At 39.5% G+C, this 13,880-nt stretch overlaps 2 protein-coding genes across 6 annotated transcripts in view; one reads left to right on the top strand and one right to left on the bottom strand.

The window, feature by feature from the left end:
• Positions 1-13,880, bottom strand: part of CTNNA2 (catenin alpha 2) — a 526,704-nt gene that overhangs the window by 165,659 nt on the left and 347,165 nt on the right. The window contains exon 1 of one of the 5 annotated variants that reach the window (XM_074904292.1): positions 4,655-4,764. The exons of 2 other annotated variants lie outside the window; for them this stretch is intronic. The gene's annotated coding sequence lies outside the window, so the exon portion shown is untranslated. Of the gene's footprint in view, positions 1-2,709; positions 2,729-3,056; positions 3,161-4,654; positions 4,765-13,880 lie in introns of those variants that run through there. 2 more of the 5 variants (XM_074904293.1, XM_074904294.1) reach the window with 2 other exon arrangements.
• LRRTM1 (leucine rich repeat transmembrane neuronal 1) lies at positions 3,812-6,838 on the top strand. Its single transcript, XM_074904295.1, has one exon. The coding sequence runs from the start codon at positions 3,812-3,814 to the stop codon at positions 5,375-5,377; it is 1,566 nt and encodes a 521-aa protein (XP_074760396.1). The 3' UTR covers positions 5,378-6,838.

The following is a 13,880-nucleotide window of genomic DNA, read 5'->3' as shown; positions in this document are numbered from 1 at the left end:
GTTCTTGTAACCTACTTCACATTGATTTAATCAGTCTCCCTTAAACATGTATAGACTTACTTTGCACTTCTTAAAATGTTTTATAATAGCACATTTAATAAAGTTAATTTAAATTCGCTAATTTATAGAGATTTGCCAGTGGCTTTGAAACTTCAGAAAATGTGTAAACTTAACAGTATGTCTGTGATAACAGCTCAGACAGTGGATATTAAGCCCTTTGCATTACAATCATGCTCAAAGTGGTTTCCTAGTTTTATTAAAAAAAAAAAAAAAAAGTACATTTCAAAAATATAGAAGAAAAACAAACAGATATTTCAGGGCTACGACATACATTCACTCAAGTTTGTCTTTGCAGATCCATGTGTCACAGTTCTTGATTTTGGTCACTACTCTGCCTCAACATCCCAGCTTCAAACATATGTTGAAGTATCTCATTTTAAGACTACCTGGATTCTTTTTTTTTTTTTTTTTTTTTTTCAGACAAATTAGAGCAGAGTCCCTCATGCAATAGACCTCCGTCAAAGCTTCAGGACAGTGTGCTTAGGGCCATTAATTCTGGGTCCCTAATTCTAGTTGTCAGTTTTCCAGCTGATGCTATGTAAGTTTGCTACTGTCTCCTCTAATTTCTACCTCTGGAAACCAAATGACAATGGATTATATGCCATTGTGGGAACAGGCAGATTGGTTAGGATCCAAGCTGCATCCCAGGTGATAGCAAGAAGCAGCAGTGAAAAAAAAGTATTCAGCTCTTCACAGTGATGTATCAAGGAGTTTCATCTCTGCTAGAGGAATTCTTCACTTCTACATAGCATTTAGATGGTAACTAAGAGATCGTTATCATCATCTGATTTGCAGAAAATGTCAGCTTTCCTCGAAGATATAGCTGAAATTTTTAGGGCTACTGCTGCAGATCTCTCCCCACATTCTTACATGGGAGAAGGCATTAAGACCTCCCCCATGAAGACTGGTAGGGTTGCAGTTTTTTAAGGGATACAACCTTATTGCTTTGAGGCTTTTTTTTTTTTTTTTTCAGTATCTGTAAAGTTCAAGTCATCTTTTTAAACTTTTCTCCTGCTAATTGCATCAAAATATTGAGAAATGCAATCTGGAATATATTCTTGGACAAGGTTTTTTTAGGCTCTTCTGCTTCAGTGCTCTTTCTCTTGGTTCTGTTGTTGCTTTTCCTCCTGCTTTTGTGTACCGAGAAACAGAATTAAGGTGTACTGCAACCAGTGGACACTTGCATAAACAGCCTGCTTTGAATAAAACAGCATAATCCTGGGAGAGGAAATCCACATTCAGCTTTCCTGCCCGATTGCTAAAACGTAAGAGGTTCATACACTATTAAAGTAACACATTTTTGCTTTGAGACCCCTGAAATGCAAGGACTGTGAAAAAAAAAAGGAAATAACTGAATTGGGAGCATCAAAGCACATTGATTCCTAGGTTTTGAAACTGCAGTCAAAGTGGTTTATATTCGTCATTTATTTTTAGAGCTTTTTTTTTTTTAGCAAATACATTTGTAATGAATCGCCTTCACGTATTTTTATGTACGAGAGCTTAAGTTTTCCAGGACTTCTGTAAAACAACTTTTACTGCATCAAATTACTGCATTCCTTGATCCCTACCAGCACACACGCAGAGCAACCAGCCACACTCAAACACCACGAACAGCACCAGGATTTCACAGCTCTGCAACAGATACTTCAAAAAAATTTTTTTTTTTTTTAAATTTATATAGTTGTGAAAAAGGAAGCAAATGCAACAGTTTTGCCCTGCCTCCAGCCTTTCACAACCGACGGTGACTTAGAATGAGCACAATCTCTTGCAATACTTGTATTTCCATGTGAAACTTCTTCACAGAGAATTCATGCAGAATTGTGAGCTGTCAGCTCCGATCGCATTCACCAGCACCCAGGCTTTAGACTCTTATTTCATAATAGGAAAAGATGGCCAGCGTTTTCCTGACAGAAGTATCGTATATTTTTCAGTCAGTAAAAATTACAGAGAGAGCTCATTGTCGATGCATTTCCCATAGATAATGAGGACTGCAAATTATCAGGCAAGGATTTTTTTTTGGTACACGGAACAAAAACCCAGCACAATCTGCAGTACTTAGTAACTAACCGTGTTTGAAACCCTTTCTCTGCATGCTGTCAACATGGTCAGAGTAACCTATACATTGATCTCATTCCAAAAGCACAGTAATGTTTATGCTGCAAGAATTATAGTTTTGTGTGCCGTAGCATACACTGAAAAAAAAAAAAAAAAAAAAAAGAAAAAAAAGCGCCTTTAGGAAAGGCATGTGCTGAACACACACAAAATATGCAGGATGGAGAAAGACCAAATGTAATTAAAGCTTATATGAAACCAGACATTCCTATTTGCAGAGCTCTGGCTGCATTTCTATTAGAAAGAATGCACAGAATTTCAAATCATGCTCTATTTAGACAATGTCAGAAGAAAAACACATTCCCCCCCCACCCCCCCCACCCCGACTCCCCCACCCCAAGATTCCAAAAGGCAAATCTCATCATCAGAATTAGAGAGAAAAAGCAATCCAAAGATACTGGTTTACGAATTCCTTCCCAAACCAAGAAATCAAGTATCTCCCTCTCCCGGCTAATAGTTTATAAATTCAGACTTTAAACAAAAGCAAAAAAAAAAAAAAAAAAAAAAAAAAAGCATCCTAATTCTCAAGCTTCCTACTTAGCACTGCCTCGCTCTTGATGATTTGTGCGGCTGTGTGTGCGTGCCCGTTTGAGAAATGGCGAGATAGGCTTAAAGTATTTTCCATTTCATCAAAGAGCATATATTACTTTCCTGGTTCGCTCAAATGTTGGTTTTATGCCCACCCCTTTTCAATCTGCCCATGGCTGAGATGCACAGTGCAGGCGTACAATCCTGAGCAGCTTACGACACTCAGTGAACACTGGGTGCCTCTGCATGCTCTAGCAACACACTGCTCAGCTGAAGGGAAGGGATTCTTGCTGTCTCTCTCTGCTCTAAGCATCACCTAACAAGCAAAGCGAACAAAGAATGGGAAATAAAGCTACCCTTAGCCGGTCAGTGAATGAATGGTAATCTCTCTATGGAGTAAAGGTTGTGCCGGTCAATGGTCGTTGCAAATGATGGACATTAAACAGATTGACAAATCCTGTGGAGTCGTTAGTAAAGAGTTTGGAGTTTTTTTCACGCCACAGTGTTAACTGCAGAGAAAAGGACAGAGGGAGAAGGAGAAGATCAAGCTCATGTACATAGTTCTGAAACTTGCAGGTCCTAGGAGTCAGCTAAAAAGCTAGCTGGACAAGCCTTTCGCTCTTTGAGCAGAAGCGAAGTGAGACATTGTGAGCTTGCCAGCCTTGCACAAAATTGAAAGGGACTGAATTTGTAGCACAGAGGGGTCTTTTTTAGCTCTGCATATAATTAGTCCAAACACAAAGGAAGCAACTGAATGGAGGTTGTCACTCTCTGGAAAAGGGTGGGTAAGACACTTTTTAATTAAATTCTTTCATGAAGAAAGATTTTTTTTTTTTATTTGCTGCAGCATTTAACATGAACAAAATCACTATCATTTTACCTTTGAATGTCTGTGAACTTTAATGCTGCACAGCTCCTGCATGCTGTAAAGTGAAATATTTGCCTCTGTGTTTGTTCTGTTTGCTGTTTTGCTTTGGTTTTCTGGCTTTGTTTTGGGGTTTTGTTTTTTTTTTTTTTTTTCCTTATTCTTTTTTCCCTGAAATAAAATATGATGTAGAATTTGAAAAGATTCAATGGACATTCTCAAGCATATTTGGAAATATTCTTGCTAATGGATTTCCTTCTTATTGGTCTCTGTTTAAACTGGCTGCTGAGGAAGCCCCCGGGGTTGATATTGTGTACGCTGGGTATCTTTTCTAAAATGCTTCCAGCCGTGAATAGTGGGTGTCCACAGCTATGTCGGTGTGAGGGCAGGCTTTTGTACTGTGAATCACTGAATCTTACAGAGATGCCTCGCAACCTGTCGGGCATGATGGGCTTGTCTCTGCGGTACAACAGCCTTTCAGAGCTGCATGATGGACAGTTCACAGGGTTAATGCAGCTCACGTGGCTCTATCTGGATCACAATCACATTTGCTCAGTGGAGGGGAATGCCTTTCAAAAATTGCGGCGAGTTAAAGAGCTCACCCTGAGTTCCAACAAAATAACCCAACTGCCCAACACCACTTTCCGACCCATGCCAAACTTGCGCAGTGTGGATTTATCATACAACAACCTACAGTCTTTGGAGCCTGACCTGTTTCACGGGCTGAGAAAACTAACAACTTTGCACATGCGGTCGAACGCCATCAAGTTTGTGCCAGTGAGAATTTTTCAGGACTGTCGCAGCCTGAAGTTTCTAGACATAGGATACAATCAGTTAAAGAGCCTGGCTCGAAACTCTTTTGCAGGCTTGTTCAAACTCACTGAGCTGCACCTTGAGCACAATGACTTGGTGAAAGTGAATTTAGCCCATTTTCCCAGGCTCATCTCCCTGCACTCCCTCTGCTTGCGAAGGAATAAAGTTACCATCGTAGTAAACACTTTGGACTGGATATGGCAACTTGAAAAAATGGATCTCTCCGGCAACGAAATTGAATACATCGAACCTCATGTTTTCGAAAGTGTACCTCACCTCAAATCCCTGCAGCTGGACTCCAACCGGTTGACCTACATCGACTCCCGAGTCCTCGACTCCTGGAAGTCCCTCACTAGCATCAGCCTTTCTGCAAACGCCTGGGATTGCAGCCGTAACGTTTGCGCCCTGGCCTCCTGGCTGAGCAACTTCAAGGGTCGCTACGACAGCAATCTGCTCTGTGCCACCCCTGACTACGCCCAGGGCGAGGATGTTTTGGACGCGGTGTACGCTTTTCACTTGTGTGAAGACGGGGCAGATCCAACGAGCGTCAACACCCTCTCCCCGGTAACGAACAACAGCGACCAAACGTTCAGCTACGGCTCTGCCACCGCCACCTACGACGTGCAGGACAGCGAAGGGGACCAAACGACATACGCCATAACAGTGACCATGCCCGGCGAGAACTCGGAGAACGCCGTTCAGATTCACAAGGTGGTGACGGGGACCATGGCACTGATTTTTTCCTTCCTCATTGTGGTTTTAGTGTTGTACGTCTCCTGGAAGTGCTTTCCAGCCAGCTTAAGGCAACTAAGACAGTGCTTTGTAACACAGCGCAGAAAGCAGAAGCAAAAACAGACCATGCATCAAATGGCTGCCATGTCAGCCCAGGAGTATTACGTTGATTACAAACCCAACCACATTGAGGGAGCCCTGGTGATCATTAATGAGTACGGATCTTGTTCCTGTCACCAGCAGCCAGCGAGGGAATGCGAGGTGTGATTTTCCTTGGGGATTTAAACAGTGTGCAACCAAATAACAGCGTGCAGGCAGACAGTGGCACGGGGGGGGTTGCTGTGCTTTGCTGGTGATTTCTGACACACTCCTCTGCCGAAATTGTTAAGAGGGGCTGTCTGAAAGACTTGATATTTTAGCTTTATCGTGTCTTAAAAACCTTCAGGACAGTCAATCTTAAGATTTCATATGCTAATACTCCCTTTGAAGATCTGTCAATATTCAGGAATCTGAGAGTGTAAAAAGGTACCAATTATTGATCTTTTGTAAACTAAGAAAACTGTTTAAAATAAAAAAAAATAGCATTTACAGTTTTTACAGACTGGTGTACATTACATGAATTGTTCCCTGTATACAAAATGCAACAGTTTAACCTCTTTTTCTCTTCATACTGAGTGTTGAAATGAAAAGTCTAGGAGCAAAGAAGCCACGTAAAATAGAAAACTTAAAAGTAACCAGGTGGCTTCACATTGTAATTAGTACACATTCACTTACATCATGTTACTGAAGATATGAAGCATGACACTGGAATTATATTTTTGTTAATGTGCTACCTGTAACTGGATGTCAGTACAGCAAGGAGCCAGTGCACCTCAGAAAGGCTAAAGTTTTGACTGTGTCCTTGGGACAGGATTTCTGAGGATTTTTAAGCACAGCTCACTTGGTAGTTGCTGTAAGATCCATAAAAACTGCATCATGACCCCTGAAAGTATTTTGTATCAAAACAGATCATATTGCAAAATCTCACTTAAAAAAAAAAAAACAACCAACAAACAGCAAAACCCAAACTGAAACACTGCCAAAATGTGCTCATCGCCATTTTCTTTAAAACAAAAATAAATAAATTCTAAATTTAAGGGCTTTTACTGGCATTTCCCACTTTTATGCTTGTTTTGAGATATGCTAAGAGCAAAGACACCCTTGCTTTGTGCACTGTGGTGCCATGGTCAGTGGAGAAGAGCAAAAAGCTATTTGGTTCCCAGTGGTGAAACCTGTGTGTCTATCCAGAGTAAAACCTTGGCTGTAACACTGTCAGAGTAAGACAGAGAGTTATGAGAGCATACTTCAGGGTCCTAGAGTAAACTGCTAGCAAAGCCTATCTCGTGTCCCTCACTTTCACCACCAGCCTTCACTAACAAAACCACTCTAAAATCCCTGCAGAGGCTGAAAGCATACGAACCCTCCTTACTAATGACTGATAAATGGAACTGATGGATATGAGCAGTGATTTACTAATGTAGAATCACACAGCTGTTTTATTTGATTGCCCTTAAATAAAGGCTTCCTTTCCTTGCATTTTGGATTTTTCATTCCAGTATGTGAACAACCTACTGACTGATCTTTTCCACAACTCCTCTCATACTAATGAAGATGAGGTAGTTTTATAACATCAGGCATCTTGAAATTTTCTTCATACAGCATTACATGCTAATAAAATGTTATGGATGATGAACTGGGCAAAATTTCTATGCTTTGTACATATTTCTCTATCCTTAGGTTACCACCAAAAGAGGGAAAAACCAGAAATCTAACATATATTTTAATTTAACACAGATTTTTTCTTTTTTATAGCATCGAAGTGCCACCTACTCTTAAAAGGCTACAGCAGACTTATAAAGCAGAACTAGGCACAGAATAAACCATTTTTAAACCATTTTTTTCCTGGCACAACAGGTTTTAGCCATTCATTTTGAATGTAAAGAGTGAATTTTTTTTTTTTTTTTTTTTTCTGACTGTCACTATTTTTAAGGAATCAGAACTTACTTTCCTCTATTTGGTATATCTCATCCTGTTTAATATTAAATATGACCATAGCCTCTTAATCAAAATTTTTATCCAGTGAGACTATAATGTAATCTGTGAAAGCAATGAGATTAATGTATTGGGAGAGGACTTCTTGATAGAAAATTTAATGAAAATCAACTGCTGTTTTACCAATGCCACTGAAAATTTACCCACAGCTTTGAAACAAGCTAACACTGTTAAAACTAGGCTTTTCTCCTTTGAAACAAATGCACATTTCTGTTTCTGTGCCTCAGACCCACAAGGGTCTGATCCATCCTGAGGTTCCCAAGTGACCTGAGGGGTTGAGTGTTCATGTACAAACCTAACAGTGAGGGCAGGGAGTAGGTGCAGCGCCCCTTGCCTCTTTGGGTGCCTGATCATATTTTTAAGAGAAAATACGTTATGCCATGCTAAGGGACAACCTATATGTGTTTTCCCCATTAAGCCCTTCTCTGAAATCGATAGGGAATTTAACTGTGAAAAATTGGCTCTCTAACTTTGGACTACGCTACATGTTCCTCAAATCAACATGCAGCACTGCAGCCAGAAGGGCTGATTACAGCTTCTTGCCAGGAAGCCTCCAAAACCAACCAAGATTGTTAAAATATCGTCTACATATGGTTAAAAAAAAAGTGAATTAGCTTTATTTCTATAGTGACCCCCTGTTGCTATAAGGAAACGCATTAGTGCAGTCATGATTTTGCCCCTGTAAATCTGATGCAAGACTGACACCGACAATCATCCCGTGGTTGTATTTCTATGTATTTTTAGCATATTTGTGGGTTGTATTTTAAACACACTAGTGATTGCACCCTTCTGGAATTATTCCTGCTGTTTATTGGTGTTAGCAACCTCAAGCTACGTTTGCAAAGACGTGAGCAATTCCGCCTTTGGAATTTATTCACCTCTGTGGTTCATGTATCTTGCATTGACAGCTCAAGTAAAGTGAACAGAACCTTTTTCTTTAAAGGTGCAGTGATTTCCTAAGTGAGAGCTGATTTTCGTATTGCCTGTTGCCTTTTCTCCTGAAGAGAGGTAGTGACCACCAATGACTTGCCACCCTTAGCAGGATGATGGATGGATGGATGGATGGATCCTCTATATAAGAGTACAGCACTTATTAAACTCTGAAAACAATATATTTAAAAATTCTCACCAAGAAATCTTTTCTAATATCTTCTAGAGAAAACCTCCTCATGATCTCCAGAAGATATCTGGAGATCTCAATACCCTATGAATATTTAGTGGTGGAAAAAGCTATTGCATGGCATGAAGGTAATCCACAGGGTGCCCACATCTAGTCTGAAAGTTTACATGGAAAATATGTGGGTAATAAAGAAATAAAATAGCAAGTACTTCATTTCAATCCAGCTATTGCAAATCCAGTTATTCATCCTGCTCCAGGCTGCTTGCATTGGTATATATGAGAGTTATTATATTTGTACTGCATTTATAGCAACTGCAGGGACAAATTTCCTTCCAAATTTCATGTTCACCAACTGTCCAGAGATATGTCATTCCCTCTCTTTTGATGCCCTTATTCTGGCTTATGAAATGGCTCCAAAATCAAAAGGAAGACGACAGAAAAAAAAAAAAAAAAAAAAAAAGAAAAAAAAGATGCTTTTGGGGTGAGTTGTGACAGTTTTTTGTCCAGGAGATCCTTGGGGAATATCAAAGGAAGGAAAATATTTTCAATATTCCCCTTTTAATGTTCCACTTAATAGGACTAATCTCCCATTTATAATTAGGTAATTAACATTATATTCTTTAGATTCAAGTGACTTTTAACACACAAGACAGGGTGAAAGGCAAGCAAAAGAGCTACCTTTTCTGAGGATGGTTAACACTACCAGTGTTACAGATCTCTAATATGCAATCTCTTGCTGCTAACATCAATACACACTCACAGTGCACCCAGTGATGAAGGAACTGTTGCTGTGTATGCTTTGAATGTATATAAGGGATGATTTATTTTCCTTTCTGTCTTTTTTCCTTCCTTTCTGTACTACTTAAAAAAAAAAAAAAAAGTTATATGAAACCACAGAATCAATGCTAATGTACCACATTCTGTTTCTGGCCTGAATATATAAAATACAAAGAAATTCTGTGTTAAAGCTGCAAATTCCCTCCTTTACCATGCTGTTTGAGTACTGCAAGGGGTTAGACCAAGGGGGTGACCTGTTCCTCATGTGCACAGCAATAACTAGACCCTCTGTACCAGTCCGAAGATGCAGTCCCATGTCTGGTTCATAACTGCCTTGCATACGTCTGCTGGAGAAAGAGCATTCATCATACCTAAGGATATTTTTGTATGCTTTAATATATTCTGTATGTTTTTATGGCTGAGGCATTGAGGGACACTTGAAATGAGCCTATTTGATCATTTTCTTTGGTTCTGATAAAAAGCCCCTCGTTGGCTTTTGAGATGGACTGAATTTGTTTCTCGTATGTGTCTCGTTCTGCATTATTAGCAAAAGGACACTCTGAATATCCCTTCCCTTCCCCCCAGCTTCTCCAATGGTATTCTGAATGGCAACTAAGAGGGAGTATGTAATTAGGAAGCTTATTTCTAGTGCTATAATAATAATAACAGTAATAATAATAAAAGAAATTAAGAGGAGACAAAAGATGAGAGAGAAGACTGGAGTAAAGACAACTAAATCAGGTTGTTACTGGATTCTTTTGCCTTTTTTGAAGATGCTAAATCTAAAGGACTAGCACAGATGAAAAAGCAAGACTGAAGGTGGGTGGAGAAAGCAGTTTTAAAAACTGTGCAAGCAGGGATGAAACAGCTTCTGGAAAGGAGGGTACAACACTAAATAGCTCTACTGAGCAAGAAAGAGAAATGGGAAGGGTGAGGGGACAGGATGAAAGGGAAGACAAGAACCGGTGTGAAGGCAAGGGGGCCAGCGTGCACGCGTGGGAAATGAGGTTTGGCTGTGCCTTTACCTCCCACATTAAAACTGTGGCAAGGACAACAGAAGGGATTTAAGGAAGATGCCCAGCATCTCTCTCTCTCTCTCCCCCTGCCTTTTCAAACTCTCTCCTGTTTCCAGAGGGGCAGACGGACATGCTTCCCCAAACGTGCGCGCACACAACCCCGTAACCTCCTCTGCCAACTCCCTGTTCCCTGGGAGCACAATGTCCCCCTCATCCATCATCTTGTTCGCTGAACTCCAGCACCATGCCTCTTCTGCAATTTTTTTTTTTTTTTTTTTTGGCTGAACCTCTTAGCTATCCTAGTCACAGTTCACCACAGACTTTCTAGAAAATCAGACTTTTCCACCCAAAATATCTCTTTTTTTCCCACATCCCTTAAGAAACTCTCATTCAGGGAGAAGGGTGATCTTGAGCTACAGCAGATTCTCTTGCTAATTATATCCACACTCATTCTCCCTCATATTCAGCTTTCATATTCACAGCTATTACCACAAACAGATCTGAGATATTTTTGCTGTGTTCAATTTATCATTATGCATCAAGGTTATACTTTTCCTTGACCTGCTCAACCCAGTCTAATATTAACAAATTGAGCATTTATACGGGTTCCTTTCCAAGCATGAAGTTGATTAGGAATTTAGGAAATGCTGGTGATTTAAAGATTAACCTTTCATATAATTACTGACATAAACCAGAGCTATTAAGGTATTAGAAACAACTATTCAGAGTATCTTCTACGTAAAAAAAAAAATTACATTTAGAGCCATGCGAAAGACTTTCCATACCAGCCAATTATTTTTTTTTTTACAGGAGAAAAACCTGGTGAAAGGAAAGGAGTAAGCGCAGTCTACCTCTAAAGTTATGTAGAGGAAAGCAAAGCTACAAAAATATTACAGAAACCAAGCAACAATCTTCTGCTGGCAAGACACAGCCTGTAATTGGGTGGGTGGCTGTGAAGATCCAAGATGAATGCTGCAAAGCACTGTAATTTTATTGCAGTGTGTCTGCTTTAAAGTGAACATATTTGCAATGAAATCTGTATTTCCGTCAGAACAGGGCAATTGTTTTTGTTATAAAGATAACGTCACTTGTTGGCATTCAGACACAATTATTCCACCTTTAAAGCAATTATTGTTCTTATTCGCCTTTGCTGGTGTGATAGTTGGGTGAGACAGTCAGAGGTAACAGGCTGCACTGAAAAGAGTTTGAGTTCAAAGTACACGGATGTGCATTACAAGAGAAGAAATGCACTTTAAAATAAACACCAGCTTTTCACCTTTTCTCCCCTTCCCAAAAATCCAAATACATACATCACTTACAGAAATTAGAGAGAATTGGCAGTGGCCAAAGGATAATATTATGTGCGCCTGTGCTTGGCAAACAGCACCTACTATTCTGCTAAGGCACTTTTTATTTTAAACCATTTCACTGCTCTCATGTTCTTCACATCCTCACCAGACACAGTAACTACCGCCAGCAAGATGTCTTTCAACATGGGTGCTATGGGAACATGACCAATTCGGTTCTGTTTCTGAGCTAACAAAGACTAAATCCAAGATTTCAAAGGTAATAGGTAAGTATAAAAATCGACTTCATCACTGAATTACCATTTTTAGCAGAGCAGATTTCTCTGACTGACATGGTTAGACAGTAAGCCCAGTCATTAATTTATTACAAACTTTGTTCTGGTCTTTTTCATGACGTACCTTTCTCCTAAGAGCAAAGCAGAGCACAACACCAGAAAGAGGACTAAAAATTGTATTTTCAGTAAAATCTGAGGTAAAAAAAATTATGCATGGACATATCAAATTGATATAGGTGCTTATTCAGTGAAGGCAATGCAGACCATATAGACCAGATCTCCCTGCAGTAGCACACCTCTGTACCCCTGTAGTTACAGTAAGGCATGAACAAACAGCCTCCTAATAGCTGGGGGACGCAAACAGAAAACAGGTTTCTGATCATGCTTTAAAGTACACGCCTTCCCCCTAATTTTTATCTCTTCTTACCCACTCTTCCATTTTTCATTCCCAGAACTTCACAGGCAGAGCCAAACAAAGGTAGGGGGGGGAAGAGGGAAACCCTGAAAATCCCAAACTAAACTGCAAGAACAGTCCACAGCTACTGAATTCCAGAGGTTTTGGTTCTTTTAACAACAGCCAGCCCTTTGAAACACATCTGCTATCAACCCTCTTTGCAAGTCGAAAGGTAAAGTGAGCCCCCGTGAGTAAACCTGAATCTGCCTCTGTGGTTAAGTGCCTCTACTGACAGTCTGGCTTGCTAAAAGAGCCTGGTAAATATTAAAGAATGTTAATAATAATGAGATAAAACACCTAGGGATTCCCCTCCCCCCCCTTTTTTTTTTTTTAAAACTTGTCTCCTTACTAAAGTTTATCTTGACAGAAAATTTACTTCTCTGATCCAGATTATTTCCCCAAGCAATTTTTCAACAGCAAACAGAAATTTGTGGCTGCTGCTGAAAGGTTTGCAATCCCCATGTTAAAGAGGCCACCACATGTCAAATGTTTACCTTAATTTCATGTAAATGTCACTCCATATTGAACATTCTGTATTTTTTTTACCGGCATATGCAGCTGCCTCCATCTTCACAAACCTTCCCCTTGTGCTGTAACTACCTTTACAGACAGCCCAGAACCCAATGCTACCGTCAGAACAAATTCCCAAACAACAACTGGATGTAATGAATTTATTATGTAATTGCTGTAGTCTAATAAATTGAATGTGAATCCTATGGCCTGAAAGACAAAGAAATAATGGAGACAGTAACTGAGTAGAAGAAATGTGACATATTTTCTATGGGAAAAATAACAAACAAACAAACCAGCAAACAAAAAAAAACAACGCACGGGACAATGCTTAAGCTTGCAGAAGGTGGAGGGCATCAAGGATCAACTGCAAAATGGTGAATTACGTGGGATAGAAACTGCTAAAAAATAAATGGCAAAAGTGAAAAGGGGACAGTGCCCATAGCAGATTAATGACAACAAGATTTAGGTGATAACCGACACAGGAGAAACTCATCAAGGAATAACAAAGCACTGTGGTGATATTTGATGACAAAATGCTAAATTCATTGATGCCTTTTTGATGGGTGGAAGTTCCAGCCTGAAGTAAACCTATTGTATTGGTTCTGTGTACGCATTTCTCTGATTCCAGCAATTGTTAGAAATTACAATGGGTTATTCTAGCCAGTGGAACAAAGATCTTCCCAAAATGTTCCTCTAAGTAGTTTCATGAAGTTACACCGTGTATCTTTCATAAAAAAGGGAGTTGAAAACTTTTCTCTTTTTTCCCTGGTTATGTTTTCCCATGATGTAGAATAATCTAGCCCCAATCTGTCATTTTTCATTAGCAAAGGAGTCAAGCTATGGCTGTTAATGATAACTCTTAATGAGGACTTGATGAATAAGTCCTGGAAAATCAAACTCGAAACAAACACTAAAATCTATCTCAGATCTATTGTTTCTAGGTAATACTGATGTTAGTAATTGGGAAATAAAAGTTAAAGTGTTTAAAGCACTAGGGCATTTAAAACAACAAAACAAGACAACCAAATGGTGTTTGTCAAGAATTTTTTTTTTAAAAAGGAAGTGTAAAAATGAAGTGGAGGAGCTAGTAAAAAATGGAGGTTTCTAGTAAAAGTAGATGTTGCACCAAAACCTGAATAACTAAAATACACTTGACTTCCCCTATTTTAGAGCAGATAAGAGATGATCATAACAGACCAGTAAGTCTTACCTCAGCA

Source organism: Athene noctua, chromosome 4 (genome assembly GCF_965140245.1).
Source record: "Athene noctua chromosome 4, bAthNoc1.hap1.1, whole genome shotgun sequence".
Taxonomy (NCBI): domain Eukaryota; kingdom Metazoa; phylum Chordata; class Aves; order Strigiformes; family Strigidae; genus Athene; species Athene noctua.
This window is presented reverse-complemented; position numbering and strand designations above follow the sequence as displayed.

Coding starts and splice junctions, on each gene's coding strand:
- LRRTM1 (XM_074904295.1), top strand. CDS start 3,812: ATGGATTTCCTTCTTATTGGTCTCTGTTTAAACTGGCTGCTGAGGAAG.